This window comes from Trachurus trachurus (genome assembly GCF_905171665.1).
Source record: "Trachurus trachurus genome assembly, chromosome: 3".
Lineage (NCBI taxonomy): Eukaryota > Metazoa > Chordata > Actinopteri > Carangiformes > Carangidae > Trachurus > Trachurus trachurus.
In genome coordinates, this window is record NC_139893.1 from 30,594,630 (window position 1) to 30,618,017 (window position 23,388).

The 23,388-nt window shown below is 42.9% G+C and overlaps 1 protein-coding gene across 2 annotated transcripts in view; it reads left to right on the plus strand.

Moving 5' to 3' along the window:
* The window catches only part of LOC310984195 (C-myc promoter-binding protein-like), a 71,412-nt gene that overhangs the window by 9,875 nt on the left and 38,149 nt on the right, over nt 1-23,388 (plus strand). For both annotated transcript variants that reach the window (XM_083969345.1, XM_083969346.1), the window contains exons 2-9: nt 6,755-7,085; nt 9,937-10,183; nt 14,195-14,264; nt 16,564-16,733; nt 20,845-21,158; nt 21,968-22,034; nt 22,251-22,309; nt 22,579-22,723. In XM_083969345.1, the coding sequence (XP_083825471.1) occupies nt 6,775-7,085; nt 9,937-10,183; nt 14,195-14,264; nt 16,564-16,733; nt 20,845-21,158; nt 21,968-22,034; nt 22,251-22,309; nt 22,579-22,723 (1,383 nt within the window). In that variant the 5' untranslated portion in view covers nt 6,755-6,774. The remainder of the gene's footprint in view (nt 1-6,754; nt 7,086-9,936; nt 10,184-14,194; nt 14,265-16,563; nt 16,734-20,844; nt 21,159-21,967; nt 22,035-22,250; nt 22,310-22,578; nt 22,724-23,388) is intronic.

A 23,388-nucleotide genomic window follows, 5' to 3' on the forward strand; every position in this document is an offset into this window, starting at 1 on the left:
GCTTTGAATAGATGGGGTGATATTGTTTTTGGGTTGTCTCTATGCTATGTGTGTCATTTCAGTATGACTTGATGGAACTTCTTCATATTTGCCACATACTGGCCAAAGGTCAGGGTCCTTGTGGCATTACAAACCGGGTTCGGCCTTGTGAACACAAGCGCTTGGAGGACGAATTTCTTCACAGCAAATATGACAACATTTTGGGGCGTTGTTTAGCTCAGTTGGTAGAGCAGGCGTCCCATATACAGAGGCTGTAGTCCTCGCTGCAGCCGGTCCCATATCGAATCCTGACTTGAGCAATCCTATGCTGTGTGTCATTCCCCCTCTCTCTCTGCCTCCCCATTTCCTGTCTCTCGTCAATTAAAAAGGCAAAAAGCCCCCAAAATATACTTAAAAAATAAAAATAAGACAACATTTCAAGCAAATGGAAAACATTGTATATGACTCTGATCCCATAGGACTGCAATCTGAAACGAGTCTAAGTGGCAGAGGCAGACAACCCATGAGAGGGCTACTCTGGTCTTTAGTCTAGTGTGTAATCTGTAAGGTAACCGCCTCTTTGTAGGGTGAAATTTTGGTGAAGTTTTAATGTCGCCATATCAATGCAGAATAGTCTGGATCAGCTTGATTTGTTGCGTAACCCATAAAACCTTCCAATCACCTTTACAAGAAGCTTCGCTGATGGCTCAGTGGAAGCAGACACCGTGAAACCCAGAATTCATTTTTCAGCCTGTCACTTGTGTCTCTGTCGTGAACTCAGCAATATTGATTTCTTCTATTCTGGAAATATAGGGCGAGCGGATTGAAGACAGCAGCGGAGGTTTGATTTCAGTGGGAGTCCAAAGATTGTCCCACATATACAGTACAGTGTATATATGTAAATATTCATATACACTTATGTAATCCTTATGTAATGGTTGCCCCAGTGCTGCTGCTTTGGTTTTGCATCGTATTTTTAGCAGGCTGACAACATGGCACGGATGAGTGTCATTCTTTGGCTCGTCATGTGGCTCCGTAGTCGGTGTAACAGGAGGTGACACTGCAAAGCTCTCTGCTGCCTTTGAATCGGACTGCAATAAATTAGGTCACCGTTTTTCAGTTTTGTACCAAGTGAGGAGTTAACTGCGCTCATTGTGTTCTTCATGAAACAATACCCAAGTCTGGTTTTGTCAGTGGAGCCTCATGTTAAAAACCCCCTCTGGATCTATAAAGCAGCAGTCATTTGCAAGAAATGGGATAACCACAGCAGTGGGAGACACCCTGTCTAATTCATTTCATTACACAAGGCATATGATGCTATAGTTAGTTTCTTTTTTAAAATCTCGTCAGCAGAGACTGTGAATCTGTTCTCAAATGAGGAACAGTCAGATTGTCTTTGTATTGACAAAACCTCACATGTTGAATACATTACTTTCTGCCTTTCATTATGTCTGTAAAATACAAGAATGTGACCCTGGACCTTGTGGTTACACACACACACACACACACACACACACACACACACACACACACACACACACACACACACACACACACACACACACACACACACACACACACACACACACACACACACACACACACACACACACACACACACAACGTTTTAACCTTGTCTTCAGGCTGTCAGACTTTCAGCCTCTCCACATTCAGGCTCACTTGCAGGCTTTGTACGGTGGTGTTGAGAGCAGACATGAAGGTGTAATACGACTGTGTGTGTTCGTGTTCCACCACTATGAGCTTCCCTGATTTCTCATTCCTCATTTCACTTATGCTGTTGTTTTAATGGAGCCTCAGCTGTTCTGTCACTGCTTCAAGGGAGAGAGAAGCTGGTGATGGTGGTGGTAAAGTAAAAAAAAGATTTGAAGTGTAACAATTTGAACCAGCTGAGGCTCCCTTTGCATCAGTGCCGCAGTGAAACTGTTTTCATTTTGAAATCGGAGACAAGTCTCTTTTGTGTTTTGCGTGTTTTTATTAAGCTCCATTCCCGAGTAAACGTGTCAGAAAGAGAACACGTGTCCCACATCCTGTCTCCTGGGTGTTGCACCAATGTGTAGTAAAGCCGGTGTCTCAGGGACCTTTATGAGCCGGCTGTGTGTGTTGGACAGGAAGCTGAGTGAGCACAGACTGTGGTCTTGGACTCAGGATGCTGTGCAGATGTGTGGCCCTCGCTCTCGGTCTGACCAGCTGATAACCACAACATCAAGGTAGATTCGAAACTGGATTAAAGGTCTTGATGCCGGATGAGGAGTGGATGGGGCCAGTGGCCTGAGCTGCGTTCCCTCCCCCCTGGCTTATCACAGCTGACCAGACATCGCTTGGCACAGAGAATCAGCTCGGTGTGCTGTGACTGTCTTCTCATCAGTTTCTCGCAGCGAGGAAGTGATGAGGTGAGATTCATCTGTAATCCGAGCGTAAGAGCCAGAACACGGTGAACCAGCATTTTCTCACCATCTGTCAATAGCCGGATGTGACAGCCAAAAGAAAGAAACACAAATCGCTCTTTGTTTGCATATAAGCTTGGCTCATTGACCCTGCAAAGATCATTTCATTATACCAATAAACAGCCAGCTTTTGGTAGATTTGTGTAAGCAAACCCCTTTCTTCAACAAATAATGTGTCTCAAGCAGCTAACAATGAATACAAAAACTCATTAGACTGAAAAAGACAAACAAATGGGATTCTGGTCCATTCACTGCTGCTTTCACTCTGGATGAGTTGCATCAGCTTGATTTGATCTTAAAGGGATAGTTCAACATTTTGGCAAATTTGCCCATTGCCATAATCCCTATAGTTTTAGCAGGAGGTTCGTTACCTTCAATTGTCGGTGTAAGCTTTTTTTAGAACGGCGGAGCAGAGCCATGAGCTGCTCAGAGCTACGCTACAGAGGCTAATGGGATTTCTTGGTTTCCCTCATCAAACTCATCAAATACACAATCCAACAACTCCAAAACGCTCTGGTGGACAACAGAGTTGTTTACGAGGTAAATTCATGCAAAACAGCCGATGTGTGTCCCCGTCGTGGGCAGTTTTTCGGCAAGCAGTCTCTGCATTTACCTCGAGAACGTTTTGGAGTTGTTGGATTGTGTATTTGATGAGTTTGTTGAAGGAGACCAAGAAATTCCATGAGCCTCCGTAGCGTAGCTCTGAGCAGCTTGCGGCTCTGCTCCACTGATCTAAAAACAGCTTGCACCGACAATTAAAGCAGATATCAGCTTCACGGCCGTTTCGGCTAATGCTGCGTTCAAGGCAGGCTTTTGAAACCGTAAGTTACAGCTTCAAGTCACAACTACGACTTGGTAGCGTTCCAGGTAACCCGTAGCTCGTGTTTTTACCATCCTGTTGTCTGTGAAAGTTCCCTATAACGGCCACTCGTAACTTCCGACCCGTGAACTCGTACCAGATCGAACTGGTATGACTTCACAGGAAGGAAAAACACAAAGTACGAGTTTCTTTGAACGCACCATGAGTTAGCAGCCCCCACCCTTGTCAGGCATCAATTGGTCCTCGTGCTACGTCACCACATTCACGCGCATCCCTTGGCTGCACACACAGCCCTTCATGCCGTTCTCTCTCCTCATTGGATAACACTTGTATCCCGCAAGGAAAATTTTCTCCTCGGGTTACAGCAGAGCAGAGTGACGGAGAGACTCGTGTTTAGGCTGAAATACTTCATGTAAGTGATTGCTGACGGAAAATAGGACTATTTAGGACTTATATTAACAAAAACATTCCACTGATATCTGCTTTAAAGGTAACAAACCTCCTAAAACTACAGTATATTATGGCAATGGGCTAATTTGCCAAAATGTTGAACTATCCCTTTAAAGATAACTTTGCTGTTTATAGGCTTGTGTTTCTTGACGGTCCGTTTTACCGCAACATGTGTCACGGAGAAACGCAGACGTGAAACACTTTCAGCAGGGCAGCCGATCAAACACAAAGGTCAAATATTCTGTCACTTTAATCTCTGGTCGACTTATACTGGTCTCTGATGGTGAGGCGGATGAAAGGAGGCACTAACAGTGGTTTATGTAGCTGTGGCGGCGGCTGGAGTCGTGTTCGAATAACATCACACACAGACTGGAGTTGGCAGCTTTTTCACCTTTTCCTCTGAGCCAACACACTTAGACCAGCTAACACGCCCTGCTAATTAAACCTCTCCTCCCACACCCTCTTACTACATATGGTTGGAATCAGAGGCCGTGTCCAGTTGAATTATTCGCTATTACACTGGGAAACTCTGAAAACTCTTGGAAATGTTTCTAAAGAAAGAAAGTGGGTTTCACATCCACTATTTGCTATCGATGCAAAATTCTGACCAACCTTATTATTGACTTCTGTATCTCAGCCCCAGGCCGTGTGCTTGCTGTGCAGGTACACATTTCTCAAACCTCCTGACTTCAGCCGTCGCCAACCCACTGCACTGTGTTGTTGCACGACTCACCAGGAGAAAAGCGGGGGCACTGGCATGCTCCTCAGTTTTATCTTTAACCCACAGAGATGCACTCCTGAGGCTCGAAGGATGAATCTGGTCATGGAGACTTTACATCCCTGCACCCAGTGAAAAAAAAGTGCACTCAAGCAGTCTTACTGTATTTTTCTTTTTTTGTTCTTTAGCATTTCGTGCCGCTTTTATGCAAAATGTGCACCTCCTTGTCAAGAGGAGATAAAAGGAAAATTATGTAATTTTGCTTTAACCACAAGGCTCAAGGCAATAATGTCAAGAGACTGAAAAATAATGGGGTAAAATTGTTACAGTAATAAAAAGCAGGTTTACATTCCAGTTCTTCTTTGAGTTGTGTATCCTTGTGGGTCTCCTTAGGTGATGTCAGGACCAGATTTATTGTCTGTCGTTTTGTGTTAAAAAAAAAAACTTAGCATTTCTTTGATCAGAGAGAAACTCAATGCACAGTGCTTGAGGCAGGACAGAAAAGTCTAGTGTTACTCTCTTTATGTAGCTCCTACCCTAACAACTCGACAAAGGTTTTAGTGGTCAGCGGTGGCTCTGAGCCAGAGCGCTCAGGTGATAGGGCTTTTAACAGATCACAGAATTTGCGATTCAGTCCCCAGATCCTCCTGTTTGAGTGCTGAAGTGTCCTCGGGCAGAACACTGAACCCCATGTTGCCTCTTTGGATAAAAGCCTCCAAAATGAGTTAGGTAATGCAATGTCACTTCAATGACATTTTCTCATAAACCCTAAAATTCAAGTCAAAAAATAAAGATTGTTGTCAACATTTTTGGAAAAGCCTGCAGCAGCAGATGTTTCTGGAGATGCCAGTGTTTCTTCACATCATTGACCGTTCACGGTCTGTGTTTTAGGCCCGAATGCTCTTTTACTCCAACCTCTCTTGTTGAAAACGCAGCGTGCGTGCATCAGTGGTTAAGATTCACTGTTTTTTCTCAGGGGGGGGTGCTGACTCTGAGTGTGTTTGTTGAGTCTCCCTCCTGTGTTTCTGAAACAGACCTTATCACCCTGTGAACCGTTGTTTGGCTCAGATGATCACGGCTGTAACTCTCCTCTCTGCTCTTTTTAAGGGGATTTCTGAGCATAACTGCAATAATTAAATGAACTTTTGTGGTGATGTCCTGCCAGAAAAACAGGATTGTACAGCTTTATAAAGGTCCCAGCCGGTGTCATCATTTTTCAACTTGGAAGATCACATGTTTTCTTCAGCGCTAACTTGTTTTCCCACCTACTGTATAATGTCAGAAGATGTTTCATCCTGTGCTTCTTCAGAAATGTGTAGATGATGTCATACAGTCAGGTGCTGGCCTCCTTTGGACATATTAAAGGGATAGTTCAACATTTTGGTAAATTGGCCCATAATCCCTATACTTTTAGGAGTAGGTTTGTCACCTTTAATTGTTGGTGCAAGCTATTTTAAGAGCGGCGGAGCAGAGCCGCGAGCTGCTCAGAGCTACGCTACGGAGGCTCATGGGAATTCTTGGTTTCCCTCATCAAACTCATCAAATACACAATCCAACAACTCCAAAACGCTCTGGTGGACAAGTTGTGACCTGCACATTCATCACGCAATGAGATAATAAGGGAACGTTATGAGACAGGGTTGTTTTCGAGGCAAATGCAGAGACTGCTTGCTGAAAAACTGCCCCTGACGGGAACGTGCATCAGCGGTTTTGCATGAATTTACCTCAAAATGTTGAACTATCCCTTTAAGGGAACTGTTCACTGTGAATAAAAGGCTCCATGATATCACAAGGCATCTAATCAGCAGTGTTTATACGTGGGACCAGCCTGTAAAGAAACACCTCACTGCACCCTTTTTAAAATGCACACTCAGGCCTGTGAGGCCATCAAGGCTTTAACTGCTCCATTTCTCTGTGCAGAATTAGAGAAAGGTTCAAAACCGCCCAACACCAGCCACGATCCGTCCTCTTCATAATATGTCAAGCCGCCCTTGAGCCGGGACGCCAAACCTTAGCCGGTCATGTGAACTAAAGTCAATCTGGTGAATAGCAGTCGGCTAACTGCCCGAAGTGTAAATGGCTGCCTGGTACCTAATCATTGCCCCGCTCATCCTCTCATTTTCTCCCTCTCTTTTCATATGCCCTCCGACAGCCCCCCTCCAGCAGGATTTATGACTGTCAGAATTTTTATTTTACTGCCATAGCAAGGACGCCAGAACCGTCTGTACCTGCTACCACAATGAAAATTAATCTCCCCTTTCTCTCTCCCCCTGCTCCTCTCCTCCTTCTCTGTCTGTCTCACCGTGTCTCTCTTTCCTGCAGGCAGTCGGCGGGGATGGGAGATGATGGAGGACAAAGGCCCTCGTGTAGCCGACTACTTTGTGGTGGCCGGTCTGACGGACCCGTCCAAGCCGTTGGACCAGGAGATCCACTTTGATGACGTCTGCCACAAGACGGCCAAGCCCAAAGCGCCCATCACCGATGTGGCGCTGGTGATCCGCTCCATGGGGGAGGAGGTGCCGCCGGGGTTCACTTGCATAGAGACGACCCCGACCGGCCATTCAGCTGATCTCAACAATGGAGGCCTCATGGCGCCTCAGATCTTCCTGTGCTACAGGCGAGGCCGCGACAAGCCGCCTCTCACTGACCTGGGGTAAGAACCAAAAGAGCCTCCATCTGCTCAGTCATATGTTCAACTGATTAACGTGAAACCGTGTATAACATCCCACCAAGTGTCCACATTGTGCTTTGGTAAAGCAAACATTGTATTTCTGATCAGTCTAGAGTTTTAGTTTATACTCTGTTGTCTTACACACTCTCTCCTGTCCCTGTGTCTTTGTGAATCTCCCATCACACTTAAAAAAAAACACCTCTTAAAAAACCAGTTCCCATACAGTTGTTTTATGTCAACAAAATCTACTGTGGACTGGACAAGCCATTTGAGCTCATAATTACAGATGTAGTTAATGTTACTGGCTATTTTGGCCACAGTGGTGACGGTATCACAGTAAAGGCACTTTAGTAAAGGTTTGTTTGATGTTTGGTTGTTTCCACCTTGGTGTTGCTTCATCTGAAGCAGCAGAGTGTACACAAAGATAGCCGTGGTAAAGATACAGTGACTTCCATTTTCATTTGCTGAAATATCTGAAATTTCCTTTTGAAACATCAACAAAGTTTTAGTGGAAACTGTTTTGATGTTGTCAGAGATGTTAAAATCAAGCAAACTCTTCAGCTAGTTATTTTCAGAACTGATCAAGCTGTTGATTATTTGTCAAATTAAATGATTAATTGTATAAAATGTGTTTAAAATGTTTCCAAAATGTATATAGCTGACATCCTCAAGTGCCTGCTGCCAATACCCAGAGGATTTCCAGTAAACTTTGATGTGAGAGCAAGAAAATAAGCAGTTTCCTCACATATGTTTAGAAAAGTGATTAAATTAGCCACATAGTTGAGCATTATGATATCAACAAACTAAATCAACTGTTTCAGCGATAAAAACACTAATGAAATGCAGAGTCAACACATCTGTAAATTGCATTGCAGCCTGTTACCATAACCATTTATTTAAACTCTGAACAATTACCAGCAGTTATCAGCAAGCTTTGCATTTACAGTTGTTTCTATCTGCTTGTTTCCCACCTGCTGTGAATCTCTGCCCTGCTGTTGCTGGAATTTGTGTGAAAGAAGCACAAAAAAGTGACCCCCCCCCCCCATGCAGCTCCTCCCTGTTGTGATTTTACAGAACGATGTGAAAAGCTGTTCAGTCTGTTGTCCTCAGCAGCATCTTCTGTGTGAATTCAGCACCGTTTGTTCAGTCCACTCACACCTCTGTCTGACGGAGGCTGCTGGTGACAATCCTAAGGTGGTTAACTCTGGCCTCTGACTCTACAGAGTGCAGTGCTTATCAGGCACTGACACAGACACTCTCAGAAAGTATCAGCAGCTTCTGTGTGCTGATAGCTCAGAGGGGCTGAGCCTCCCAGACACTGGTCAGACTAATGGGAAGCTGAGTGTGTGTGTGTTCTTGTATGCTACGTTGTGAGGACCGGAACGAGTTTTTAACCAATAGAGTGAGGACATTTTTGGGAAGTGAGGACATTTTGGCCAGTCCTCACTTTTTCCAAGGGCTGTTTGAGGGTTAAGACGTTAGGTTATAATTAGGTTTAATGGTTAAGTTTAGGCATTTGTTTTGGATGGTTAAGGTTAAGGTTAGGGTAAGGGGCTAGGGAATACATTATGTCAATGACATGTCCTTATTAAGATAGCTTTACAAGGATGTGCGTGCGTGTGTGTGCACAGGTGTAACCATCATTTATGTCCATTTTAAGCCTGAATCTCAGTGACAGCTTGGGGTCAGAAGCTTTATCTTTTTAGGTTGTGGGATGTCAAATTTGTTTGTGATTTACTTTAAAAATATTCACTTCTTGAACTCAAGATGTATGTTTTGTTTCATAAGTCTTTTAATGTTTTTTTTTTTCTTGTGAGGTTGGATCATCACTGCAAAGATAAAGACCAGCTCATTTACAAATACTGCACAAAACCGTGACCTGCTTTTACAACTAGAGCTACAGTTTGAAGAGGCGTTAACATCTACTTTAGCAAACACAGGAGGCAATTTAAAATCCTGCAGAATTTGCTTGGTCTGATGGTAGAGACTGAATTGATAAAAAAAAGAAAAAAGAAAAACTCTGCTGTAACAGGGTTACAGAGCAAAAATGCACAGTGTTTGGCCTCGAATCATCACATCAGCGAGTGCTGAAATGGACCAACAAAAAACCTGTACTTGACCACTTTGAATTCTGTTTTTTCAGCTCTCAGATAAAGCCATGAAATGCTTGTCGAGCTGCAGAGTAATGGAGGATAAGTGCATAATGGAAGCACATGTTTAGAATCAATGCTATGAATCTGAGCACTCGTCCTCTAAGTGCTTTATATGAGTGTCCTTGTGCCTAATTGCAAGGCTGGACTGGGTTAATATGTTTTGACTGACAATGTATATAGACCTGCAGTGTATGCAGACTGTATGAACACTGTCAGATACAGCAAATTACAAATTAATTTTAAAAAGTTGAATTCTTTATATTAAAAAAAAAACTTGTGAAATGTAGATGCCATACAAACCTAAAGTTAACATCTTTCAAGTCTTTGCTGCAGTTAAAAGGATGGTCCATTGATAAGAAGGGAGCAGTGAGGATGCATATGAATATAATATAATTGTCCTGCATCTAAATACAACATTGCATCAAATGTTGCATTGGATCTCATGACTAACAAAACAGACATTTGGCTTAATCATCTCCATTTGTTAGCGACTGAAAAGCCAGGATAAATGCCCAATGTTACAATGAAATTTTGAACTCCACCTAATTGGCCCAGTGAGATCATGACTGCATCTTGTTTTGATTAGTTCTACATGGGAATCTCGCTCATAACTACACCATGATGTGGAGTTTTCTTTTCTCGTTTTGGCTGACTGCCCTGTTCTGCTTCTTCTTCCCCAGCGTGCTGTATGAGTGGAAGGAACGACTGAAGCAGGGCTGTCACCTCATCCAGACCACACCCTGCGGTCGCCCAGCCAACATCAGCGGCAATTCCTCCCAGCGCATCTATGTCACCTTCCGCCGGGCGCCCGAGAGTCAGCCGCACGCTGCTCTGGCCGTCACCGACATCTGCATCATCATCCCCAGCAAGGGAGAGACGCCTCCTCACACCTTCTGCAAGGTGGAGAAGAATCTCAACAGCAGCATGGTGAGAGAGACACAGATGTATAGAAAACTTAAACTTCTCTTCTGTGGTTTCTAATCTATCTCTCTAAACCGTGTACCTTTTGTTTATGTCATTTGTCAACATGGCACCGGTCGGTTATGTTCAGTCGCGTGTCGTCGGACTGGCTGCCAAGAACCAGTAGACTGTCAAACAACCCTTGACAACTTTACAACCCTCTCTGTGTGCCTGTCATTCAGGGTGTGCATAAGAAAGTGCTGCATGCATTTTCCAGTGCTTTAGTCTAGGGCATCATACCATCACCATTATGCTCTTTATCCATCCCATTCAAACCTCCACATGATCTTACACTGACGGAGGGTTGGACTGCTCTTTCTTCTTCTCCTGGTAATCCTAGAATCCATACAGAGCTGAACTACTTTCCCTGTCCGACCATCACACTCTCTCTTGTGAGTGCTCAATCGTACTCACCTACACAGTGCAATCATTCATGCAAGAGGGATCGGCATAATTCTGACTGCATCTTCTTAATATTACAGATTTCCGTAACCAGAACAAAAACCATAAAACATGTCAATTTTTTAGTGTCAACACTTTAAAGGGAAACTACAGTATGCAAGTCCTATTGCTGTTTTGCTAACCGTCCTCCCGGCCATGTGCATTTGTTTTCAACAGAACTGGCGAGAAAGCAAATCCATGGAGCTGTGAATAATATTATTTATCAAATACATGTTACGATGTGTATATTTATGTAGTATTATCTGTCATAAACAAGAGATCACGGATTATGTGTTGCCGTGCCGGCGAGACGAGAGCTGGGACACCGGGTTGGAGGCTAAGAGACGCTAGGTGGAAGGCAGAGAGCCTTCTCCCGCGTATCAAGTTACAAGTCATTTATGTAACCATCACAATTACTACGAAGCTGTTTAATTGAGGTAAAGATATAGCATAGTTGAGGTGAAGAAAATTGGAATAGTTCCTCTTCAAATCAACCTTTAAACCAGCAGAGGTTTCTCAGTTTTCTATTTGGCAGTGAGGTTCTTCCAAGATCTTGGTGTAATGTGTTTGGGGGTTGAATAACTCTTACATGTTGACCTCACTCAGGCTCAAATCAGCCTCGGCCTAGCAGAAGAAGAAGGTGGCAACAACTGCACAGCATGTTGTTTAAAGTACAGAGCTGTGAAGTTGTTGTTGTTTTCACTGCAGGACGTGCTGCCAGTTTTTTGCTGCTTATGGATTCCTCCCTGATGAAATGCAACGATGGACAATCTGACCATCTGAAACACCTAAAACCTTTGCACAGTTCTGTGGTTGTGAAAGGGAGTTCTTGACAGCAGAGAAAATGGGTAGCCGAGAGCCTCCACCCCCACACTGAAATCACGTAGAGTTTCTTCTTTGAAACTACTTCATGGCATTTTGAATTCGGTAGACTTTATCTCATCTTATCTGAGCCTTGTCTGAAATTCAAAATGTCAAGGTATTCTTTAGTCAGAAGTCGTGAATCCTCAGGTGCTCCGCCTCAATACTCCTGAATCCTCCTTCACGAGTTTTAAAGGAGACTCTTAAATCGGTAAAATGAGCTTTGGGAACTATTCAGGAATACAAAAATGACATGAGCGTTTTTTGCAATGACAATGAGCATGCCTGATCAAGCACAGATTTAGCCACCACACATTCTTCTGTTTCGAAATGACTCAGTTGTGTTGTGAAAATCACGGCCTAGAGCTAATTGGATCTTCTCTACGTCTTCTCTGCAGGACTGAGGATAAAAAAAGACTGCATCTCACCTGTTCATTCTTCCTCTGAGTTAATTGTGTTTTTTGCAGTAGTTAGGAGAGAGATTTCAGCCCCTAGGTGAGCTGCTTCGACTGGTTAGTGCTTCCACTTACGGAAAATTGTGTAAAACTATCCTACATTGCCTCAGGAAGTTTAAAAAAAAATACTTTATGTGTTTATGGTGTTTCAGTCTTGTTTCCTTTTGAAGAGGAAAGTGGAGTCTCTGGAGTTTTATCTCCTCGGTTTCCTTTGCACTGAGTACTTGTGCTGTTTAAGATTATTTCTCTCAGTTTCCCACTTCTCTGTCTTTTTGTTTCTTTGCTTTTCTCTCCCAATGACACACACACACACACACACACACACACACACACACACACACACACACACACACACACACACACACACACACACACACACACACACACACACACACACACAGTCTACATATTGTGTTTCACAGACCAGATGACTCTCCCGAGAAACTTTGTGTGGCTGCACGTGTGTCTTAAAATCTCTGCATACTTTCTCAGAGAGGGAGTACGTCAGGAAATGTTTTGAGTTTTTATATTTTCTACAGGGACTCGTGGTGCATGAAGGAGAGGATGGGGATTCTACACTAAAATGGGAATTTAGCTACACTAATTTTTCAATCTGACTAATGCAGGAGCTGCGAAGACCATTTTAATATTTCAGCGGCGCTCTGGGACCATGCTTCAGATTGTTAAAGATTTAATGTGACTTTTAGTCGCCAAAGACCTACTTCCTCTCACAGATGTGTGTTTATCAGAAGTATCACTGTTTCTCTCCAGATGCTAATGGTTAAGTGACTAGCTGCACATCCCTGAGTGGAGTTGGACTGAAGGTTGTGACGAGTATGTCTTCACTGTGGAGGGAAAATACATCTTTGTCCTGCATTTTTCACTCTATTAAGAATTGCAGTAACAAAAATGTGGTGGAGCATACTCAACTTTACCGCATTGTGTTGTAAGTTTGGTTTTGCTACATAGATAATGTCAACATTATCAGCTGAAATCACCATCAATTCATCACTTTACTCACCAAGAGCAGTGGACAGGATCATTCAACTTATTAACCCTTATCTCTATCTATCTCAACTGAAGTTCACATACTAACCAGTCTATGGATATTCTCATTCATCCAGGTCATCGTTCCCAGACAAATACAAGTCCAGTTGCCTACGATTCAATTTGCCCAGAAAATAAAAAGAACGTACTAACCAGCTAGCCCAAGGCCATCTTACTTTCTGACACTTTAACGTCCGATCTGATGATGTAGCGCTGCTCAGAGAGCGAATCATAAACTCCATCACCACCATATGAGAAAATAGATCCTATAAAACCACTTGACTTTAACACACAGCATTTCCATTAAGAATTTTATCATCAAAATCCTGGTGGCTTTGAAGTTTGAGGCACCGGCCATGTAGTCGCAGCATCACTTATTCAGATTCAGATGAGGATCTGTCTCTTTGACCTCTGTCTTTCTTTTCCTGCCAGCTTCATACTGTGTCACTTCAATAAGATCGAAAACGCCAACCCACCAGAATATTTTAAAATATGTTCTTGCTATTGAAAGATTTGCCATCTTTTAATTAAATCCAAGCTATTCCAATCAAGTTTCTCATAGGTGGCTACTAAAGCAGAGCATCCAAATAAATGTAATCAGAAATCAAAGCTGGGGAAACAATAAACAAACACGGTGTATGTGGAGTTAATTAGACTGTTAATTGCGTTTGAAAGATTTTAATGTTCAGCAGCCAACCCTTTCTTACATATTGGTGCGCCCTTGAACGCATCATATTTTTAGACAGACCACGTTTACACATGCTGACAATGTTACATTATCTGCATGCTTCAGAGTTTTGATACTCTATGTTCTCATTTTGCTCTGGCATTTAAATACATTTGTTTGAGAATAGGTATATGAACTGACTTCGGTCAAAGTGGCTGGTATTGTCTTAGTATTCATGATTTTTTAGTTTTTTTAGTCATTGTCATGAGTTTGATCAGTTATGAGTTAATGGGCTTAAAGTTGATGGATGTTTGTCTTAAAAATAATACTGCTCCAACTGTTTGATTGGGTTTGTAAATTGAAGTTATCATCCTTACTTCATCTGGGTATGTGAATAACTGAACTATACTGTAGGTCCAGATCTGATGGATCTTGTTTTTATGCGTTTTGTCCCGCATCATCCCAAAAGGACAACAGTCTGACTCTTCCCACTCTACTTGTTTTCAGTGGGGCTCCTCTGTCTACCTGTGCTACAAGAAGTCTGTGGCCAAGACCAACACAATAGCCTACAAAGCAGGTAAGCCCTCCTAATTCTATAACCACCAGAGTTCACACAACAATGCCGATGTGCACCTCCTGTTCCTGGTGAAACATGATATCAAATAACGTGTTTTGTGTAAACACTTTTCTCTCTCTTCCTCTGTTCTTTCCCTGATTACCAGTTTCTCGCCTGTGAGAATGAGGCTAATTTCAGATGCGTGTGCAGAGTTGCCGGCAGTTATATGAACAATAAATTGGAGAGGTTGTACTGAAGATGATTCAGAGTTAATTTTGTTATGAGCAATATTTGTGGCATTAAACACATCACTCGTTTCTGAATATGTTCCGATGAGCTGCTGCAGAAACATCTCTGGAGAGGAGGGTCTGCTGCAGGGTGAATCGTCTCCATGAGGAAATTCTGCCACAGCTGCACACGTGCATGTTCAGGCTTGCTGAACCATGTCGATGCCTCAGATTTGGAGTAATGCGATCGGCCTCTGCTGCGCGCCAGTGTTCTCCTCCTTTTAAAAGGTTGAAATGGATGCCATGTACAGTATGAAATGGCAATATGAGGCTCATTTTACTAAATCCGTCTTGACTTTTCAGAGCCATAAACACTGACAGAAGATAGTCATTTTCCGATAACGCTGTGTTAGCTCAGCGTGGCTGTGTTTGGCACGCCCCCAGATTTGCTGGCTGATGTTTTGTTGTACATGTCTTGAATATGCAGCAGACTGTGAACACACAGCGATCCTATCTGCTTCTTCACTAATGCATCGGATGAGTCAGCTCAGAGAAATGAAGTTTATTTTCAAGTAAAGAAAAAAGAACTCCAGCATACAGTACATCCAGCTTTTGCGCTTTGGAATCTGATGTGTTTTGCAACATGACTTTCTTTCTACAGTAGATTTGTTTTTCTGGTGGAAACATGGTTTTCATTTTTGGTGGAAAATGCCAAATACACATGTGCATGTGCAGCTGTAGAGCAGTTTACACTCAGGACGTTCCCCAGTGTGCAGGACACAGTTGCCTAATTTTAGGGATGAACAGCTTGTAGGTGCCAGCTGAAAAGAAAAAAAATATACATTTTCGCTCAGCTGGCAGCTTATTAGGTGCAAACAGCTCTACAATAAATCCCTCCTCGTGAAGTGTATAATGTTTTTTTGGAACTGCTTCACAGGTGTCAAGGTCTGTTTGGAGGTTATATTAAGCCTTGTTATGCTGTAGAAAGTGACGCTTGCTCTTGTCCTGACACTGAAACTGTTTATGAAATCTCTGCAGCTCGAGAGCTTTTGAATCTTGTTGCTTTCAGCCTGTTCCTCCGACAGACTACATGACTATTCATTTTCACTGATAGGTTTGTAAGAAATGTGATGTGCTATGAAAATTCCCTTCAGAGTGAAACTTGCAGATATTATTCCACAGTCTGAGGTGAAGTCTTCTCAGAGTTATTCTGACTCAGTGTCCTTGTTGTGCTCCCTGATTTCATTGTGAAATCAAGGGTCAGATTTGTTGAAATGTACTTGAACTATCCCTAATTCTCAAGGGTGAAGGAAAATGTTGATGAGCTCACTGATGCTGACACATTGTGTTCATTTGAACTTTTTGTCAGTTTTCCATCACTGCCATTTGACTTGTTGCTGTTCATAGTGTAACTCATCACTTGTCACTGATGGCTGGACAGTGGAAAACAGCAAATAATCTGTGCATTAGAGTCAGTAATAATTCACATAAATGTATTTCCTCTGTGGTGTTCTAAAGGGCATTTACCTGATATTTATTTAATAAATTATAATAATAGATGATGCAGCGTTTTATTAGGGGTATTTGTAAAAGCACACTTGTATAAAGCCTGTACTGTATATGTGCATTTTAAAATGTTCAGTTGCAGTTTCTTTGAACTTTCAATGAAACAGGTCAGTAGTTTGTCAATTGGCTTATACGTCAAGTTTTTAAACCACTCAATCTGTTTCCCTGACGCCGCTGTTTGCACAGTCTGTGACTGTAAATGCTGTGTGAGGCAAAGTTATTTGAGTTTAAAAAGTGCACAAAATAAAGTCACAGCTTCATCAGTTTCTTGTTAGTGTCCACTGACAGTGACTAATTACCCAAAGGCCTGATTAGCAAACACTGATTTCTTATTACAAAGCCAGTGGCTCAGTTAAGTTGTACAGCATGGCTGTGATCGTGGTAAATTGTTTCAGTTTTAGTGTGGTGGAAAGGCGTCTCTGCATCTGCATTAGCTCTTAATTGGGAGTCACAGGGGGGAGGCTGCACTTAGCAGCTCTCTAAATTGAGTCCTCAGCTTGTTTGTTTTGCTTTTTTCTTCCTGTTAGGTTTGTTCAGTAGATATCCAGAGGAGGACTATGAGTCATTCCCGCTTCCAGAGTCTGTCCCCCTCTTCTGCCTCCCCATGGGGGCCACGATCGAGTGTTGGCCAGCGAACACCAAATATTCCCTCCCTGTTTTCTCCACCTTCGTCCTCACAGGAGCCTCCGGAGAGAAGGTAAGACGGGGCGAGTGGCCGCACTCACTTCTCTATCCCACTCTTACTTCTTTCTCTCTCATCCAGACGACTAACAAACATCTCAGCGGCAGCATCAGATAAGAGTGGCTGTCGGTGTCCGTTAGACCTCATCAACAGACTGTAACTGCCATCCACACAGCTGACACAACCACAACGGGGAACGAGAAAACCACAATGCTCTGGATGCCAGAGAGGAAAGTGGGTCAGGCATGCATGGTGCCATTGTCTGTCAGAAAACCTCGTATCTCCACATCTAGTTGCTCTTTTTTTTCTTAGGAGGGGCTCAAAAGGAAAAGGGATGAAATGATTCAAGGGAATAAGGTAGAGATTGTATTAAGACCACAGTAACGACAAGGCTTTTGTTTTTTGTCAGGAGAGTTGATGTTTTCATGAGACAACGGCTTGTGTCTTTGTACTGACAAGGACACATACGAACACCATGCACCATGCATACATGTAGTATCCCGGTCATGCATTTTCTCATGGACATATTGTGTCCCAGTTTCAGAGGGGTGGATAAAGAAACCTGCATATGCTGCCTGGTTTACTCTGAAAAGAAACTGTGATGTTTTGGCAACGTAAATACCTCACAGACAGTTGGGAATTTTAAAACGCTGTTGCCAACTGTAGCTGTAAGACTTGTACTTGGCTCACCGAAAAGACACTAAGTCCTTGAATTTCTTAGACTTACCAACTGTAGCTTTAACATCAAGAGCCATGAAGATAGATCACTCTCATTTTACACTAATGGCAAAAGAACTCTGCAGATTTTGATGCAAACTAAGGCTTTGTTCAGATCAAATCTGATCAGGATCCGATCTCACTGACTGACAGTCCACATTACATGTTGCAAGTAATCAGATCCGATCTGTCGCGCCCATGTTGCATGTCTCATCCCCATCGGTTTCTACAGTAACAAACTAAACAAACAATCAAACAAAAGGATGACAGGGAACTGTGTGTGTTCATGTCCCAAGTAAATAAACTGCTAATTGCACGAAAGCGACGGAAACGGAGGCGACTGCTGAGCTGTGCCTCCTTCCACAGCTGGAATGACGGTGGAACGGGCCGTTTGGTGCAGGCAGACCAGTGATGCCTTCCGTCTCTCCGGAATTACATTATCCATCTTGTGTCGCGCTGCAAGTGACAGAAAAGACGCCTCAAAATCCTACTTGAACAACGACTGCGTTCGCATTGAATCAGATCTCCACAAATCTGATCAGAATTGCATTTGAAACCACCTCCTTATGCGGTTTGAATCTGTTCTGGTTTTTGGCTATTCAGACTGTCAAAAAAAAATCAAACTAGATATACTCTGGATATGAGAAAAATCGGATTTGCAGCGGCAGTGTGACCAAGGCCTAAAGACATCACATTCTTGCCCATACAGTAATAATAACCCTCAGATCAGTTGATGGAGAAAACAGCCTAAGCAGTTAAGTAGGAAGCTGACAGCATCCAATCAGTAAACAGAATTCCTCTTCAAGATACTTTCATGTTGTCGTCATTGTCGCGTCCATTTATATAAAATCAGTGTGTTTGTTTCACTGGTGTAGTGGTTTGTGTACATTGTCTCCAGACTGCGGTTGATTTCAGATTCTTAAGCGAGACGCTGCTTCAAGTGTGTGTACTTCTGTTTGTAGACATCCAGTTTAAGACCCCCCACACACATACAAACACACACACACACACTTTTGGTTTCCAAATGCAAACACAAGCCCCGTCTCATTGTGCTGGTCCGGTCTGGGTTTGGAAGGTGGCTCTGGCTCAGTTAGAGAACGAGGCCGTTGTTGACACATATTAGTATATTATGTGGCCAAACACAATCAAGATTGAAAACAAGTAACATCCAAAGGCTGCTGGTGTTTAGAAAGCAGCTGCTCAGCTGAACAGAGCCAGTCAGGGGTCAGGGGCGATCGCCGGTGCCAAACCCTCCGCACGCCGCTGCTGCCGACTCAAGTTTGTGTGTGTGCAGGTGCTGGCGTGTGCATTTGTGAGTGAGTTTGGAAAGGGCCCGCTGCAGCACATGCACGAGGACATTTGGCGAGGACTGTGTGTGTGTGTGTGTGTGCGCATATGTTAGTGTGAATGTGCTGATTTGTGTTTTACTGGCCAAGGTCAGAGGGAGACTCAGCAGGACTCTGGCAGTCTGCAGACTCCATGTTTAACTGAGGCGTCACCTGTTGACTGATGTGCACGCACACACACGCGCGCACGCACACAAATACACACGCATTTTCTTTCTATCCTTGTGAGAACTCTGTAATTCACTTCACCATAACCTTGACCTCTGCATGCACAACAGCTCCAGTCGTTACAGTTTTATTCACATCTCTTAGAAATCATGTCTGCAGATCAACCCTCATCTACGTTACGTAATTATTACACATTTAGATTTTGGATCATGATTGCATTAAGCAGTACTTCACTGTTGCAGATGATCAGGGTGGAGCAAGTTAGAGCTATTTTATGAGCTGTTGAGTAGTTAAATCTAAAACGATTTATCAAGCTTGAGCAAACTGTCATATTTTGTTTCAAAACTCTTCATCTGCAAAGTGACCAGAAACTATATCTCTTAACTAAATATAGTTCAGTGGAAATAGGAAAGATAGCTGAAGCATGAAGCACAAGTACCTCAAAACTCTTCTTTCCACCACTCACTAAACTAACATGTCTTTTTCTTTCTTCCATGTTGCATTGGTGAGTATGTGCTTGTGTGTGATGCACAGGTTGCAGGTTGTAAAAACCAAACCAACACAGAATTAGTCTCTTGAATAAGTCCCCATTGATTGTCTTCTGCCTGAAAGACCAAAAACAACAACAACAACAACAACACCAGAAATGCTGTGTTTGCTTTACAACATAACCAGGTCTGATTGTCATTCATTGAAATTCAAAGAAAACAGAAACATGATTCTGTCCGTCTAATAAAGCTAGTGGCCGGACACAGCAGCAAACAAAGGCGCTGGGGTGTGTTGGTCCCTTTTTGGGGTGAAACTATTTAAAACCGAGCCACATGAGGGGCCCGGCCGGCTGGCCGGCAGATAAGCCTGTTAGCTTTCATCTGTGTGTGAATTGGGAAAGTCTCATATTTCCAGGAAGCAGAGGGGATTATTTGGTCTAATGTTGATACTGGCTCAGCTCACTGCTGTTTGTTTGGCCACAGTCGGCCCTCATGGTATTGACGTTCAGTAAAAGTGAAACAATGATGCTCTATACTCGCTTCATTTCTCTTCTTATTGATGTTTGCGTTTGTTTAGCAGTGCAGGGATGATTTCAGAGAACTGCAAAGCTTCTGAACTACTGTAAACTGGCTGATCCTTTTCATTGTTATTTGACCAGGTCTTCTTTTTGAGCATGAAGCTGCATCTTCTTTTAAACTGCTGAAGAGCCGCTGTAGATCTGGAGTTTGGTCTGAGGTTAGCATTAGATTCAGCTAGTGGGTGGAAGCAGATCCTGCTCAGTCATTTTTTAAAGCAGAAATACTTTTACTCTGACCATTTCCTGGTTAGAGCGACTTACATAGGCATATTTGCTACTTTTCTTTCTCTCTGTTTTAGATGCCACCTTTAAGACATTCTTTGGCATTTTTACACCATGTTTTACCATTTTATAACCAAAACAATTATCTAATAATAAAAGATAGCAGATGAATTGATAATGAAACTAACTGATAGTAGCAGCATTAAAGGGATAGTTCAACATTTTGGAAAATTGGCCCATTGCCATAATCCCTATAGTTTTAGGAGTAGGTTCGTTACCTTTAATTGTGTATTGTGTATTGTGTATTGTGTATTTGATGAGGGAAACCAAGAAATCCCATAAGCCTCCGTAGCGTAGCTCTAAGCAGCTTGCGGCTCTGCTCCGCGCCGTTCTAAAAATAGCTTGCATCAACACTTAAAGGTAACGAACCTACTCCTAAAACTATAGGGATTATGGCAATGGGCCAATTGCAATGCACATTTGCTTTGAAAGATTATCCCACATGGAGACATAATTCTGGCACTGTCACAGCATAAACACTACAACAAAGTGATGCAGTTTGGCTTTGTGGCGCTGTGTGTGTGACCAACGTGTCTCCCTTTTTCAGGTGTACGGTGCTGCCATTCAGTTCTACGAGCCCTTCCCGCAAGAGTGTCTGAGCGATCAGCAGCTCTCCCAGCTCGGCCTCCTGAACCCGGAGCCACACAAGTCGCCCTCCTCCAACACTACAGCCGCTGCTGCCATAGACAGCCCCACCAGCAGCGCCGCCGCCGCCGCCGCCGCCGCCAACCCACGCTCAGTCCACACCAACAAGTGTATCTGTCTGCTCTCCCATTGGCCCTTCTTTGACGCTTTCCGCAAGTTCCTTACATTCCTGTATCGCTACTCCATCTCTGGCCCTCACGCCCTGCCCATCGAGAAGTGAGTCCTCTCTGCTTTTCCGACCATGTTTTTGCTAATTGTCAGTCCTAAGGCAAGAGTCGGACAGAGTCAGACACTTATAGCTCCCAGCAATATAAATTAAACATTTGCTTTATCATTTGCTGGGAACTATCAGCACAGTGTGCAGATCTCTCTCTTGCCCTTAAGTCTGACTTTTGATCCTGCACCTGCCAAGGTTGTTTTTTTATGTATATGCTTCACATCCCAACTGTAATTATTAGTCTTAAACCTTGTTATTTCATATTGAAGGCAATTCATAATCATTTGCAGGCTGCATCATCATGCTGTATTACTTGAAAATGTAGACAATTAGTAGTTTCAGTTGACAGAAGTGCAAGTTTAGCCCTATTTAAGAATTGGATCGATGAACTTGCAGCAGTGATTAAAAATAATCTTGCAAACCCTCAGAGTAACAGTTGCTATCCAGTGTTGCACAGGAATTTAAAATATGGTGTCTGACTCATAAAATCAAATGTGGGGTTGAGAGCTCAACCTCGTGTTTACAGTATAGGCGAGGGAAAAAGAAGAAAAGCCTCAGTGACAAAATACTGTATATGGGAAATACTTCATCACCAGCAGCTGTTCGTTCCACCAGGGTCAGGTTAAGTTTGGATATTTACTTTGATATTATCTTGGTCAGGTGATGTGTGCCAGGAGATTCATGCCTTTTTGTGTTTTACTACTGCTCATAATTTGTGCCCCTCTGAGAGGGGTGCGTTGACGGATTACTCAGCCGCCCACTGCTGTTATTTTCGGCCTCACGTCCTCCTAATTCTTCTCCCTCCCAGGCACATCTCTCATTTTATGCACAAAGTTCCCTTCCCTTCCTCTCAGAGGCCTCGCATCCTGGTGCAGGTGAGTTTTGATTTCAAGTAGCTTCCTGTTCTCCTTGTTGCATGTTTTGCATCTGTGTATTTTTTATAGATAATGGTGTTATTTTCTGAAGGTTTTGGTGGATTGCCTGTGAGCTGCAGTAGCTTGGGTCCTCCATTATGGATGCAAATGTAAATAATTCAGTGCAGGTGTTTTTTTGCTCGGTTGGTTTTATCTCACGTTCCGGCTTTTCTACAGCTTTCTCCTCACGACAGCCTGATGTTGAGCCAGCCGGTGTCTTCTCCTTTACCACTCAGGTGAGAGCAGCCTTGGTGAGAGTTTTCTTGCTGATATCTGACGCCACTCATTCTCCGATTTAAAGGGAAGATGTGTCTTGTTCTGGTAGAACCAAGGAAGCAGGAAATGTGCCAAACAACATGTTTCAGAGAGAACCTGAGAATATCAACATCAAATGTGTAACTTAGAAAACATATTAGACCAAAAAAGGTTCATATTGTCCTAAAAATATGGACTGTAATGCACTTTTTTATTGTGTCTTAATTTTGCACATTTGTGTTTCGTGTAGCGGTGGTCGATTTTCAACTCTGCTCCAAAACCTTGGACCAGAGAACGCCGTCACCCTGCTGGTGTTTGCCGTCACTGAGCACAAGATCCTCGTCCACTCGTTACGACCGGCTGTACTGACCAGTGTCACTGAAGCTCTGGTTTCTGTAAGTCAGCGGTTGTCAAACTTCTCACATCCTGGACCCCCACAACTGACACAAATCAGACCACAGACCATAGTTGATAAGATTTTGTTCCAGGGTGGTTACTTTTCAATGTTTTATTCCAAGGCGAGGCAAGTTCATTATACAATACCATTCAGACATAAGACATTCAGAGAGATATTCAGAGCAATAGAAACACACTGAAGATTCAATTAAACAGCATTTAAAAGCTAGATTTGGATAAATCAAAATATTTTCCTGTTTTATGGGTGAGATCAGCATGGTATACGTTTCTTTTCTTCCCTTTTTTTTAATTTGGTTTTCAATCGTACACATGCACACAAAATCACATGTACGGTATACTTATAACCTAGACAGTAAAACTATCATACCAAAACAAAAACTAAACTAAACTAAAAAAAAACATCTGGAAAGAAACACCAACAACAAAAAAAAGACAACAACATCAGAAAACACAAGAGTTGCTCAATTCAACAAAGCAGAATGGTATGTTGATGTTTTTCTCCTTCATAAAAGTCAACGGTCCAGTTTGTCCTCAGTATATTGTAACTAGTTGAAACCTTTGAAATGACGCTAATGAACCATCTTTTGGTCATGGAGGTTACACCTTAGTTTCAAAGTCTCTGTCATGTTCCATTTAAACACCT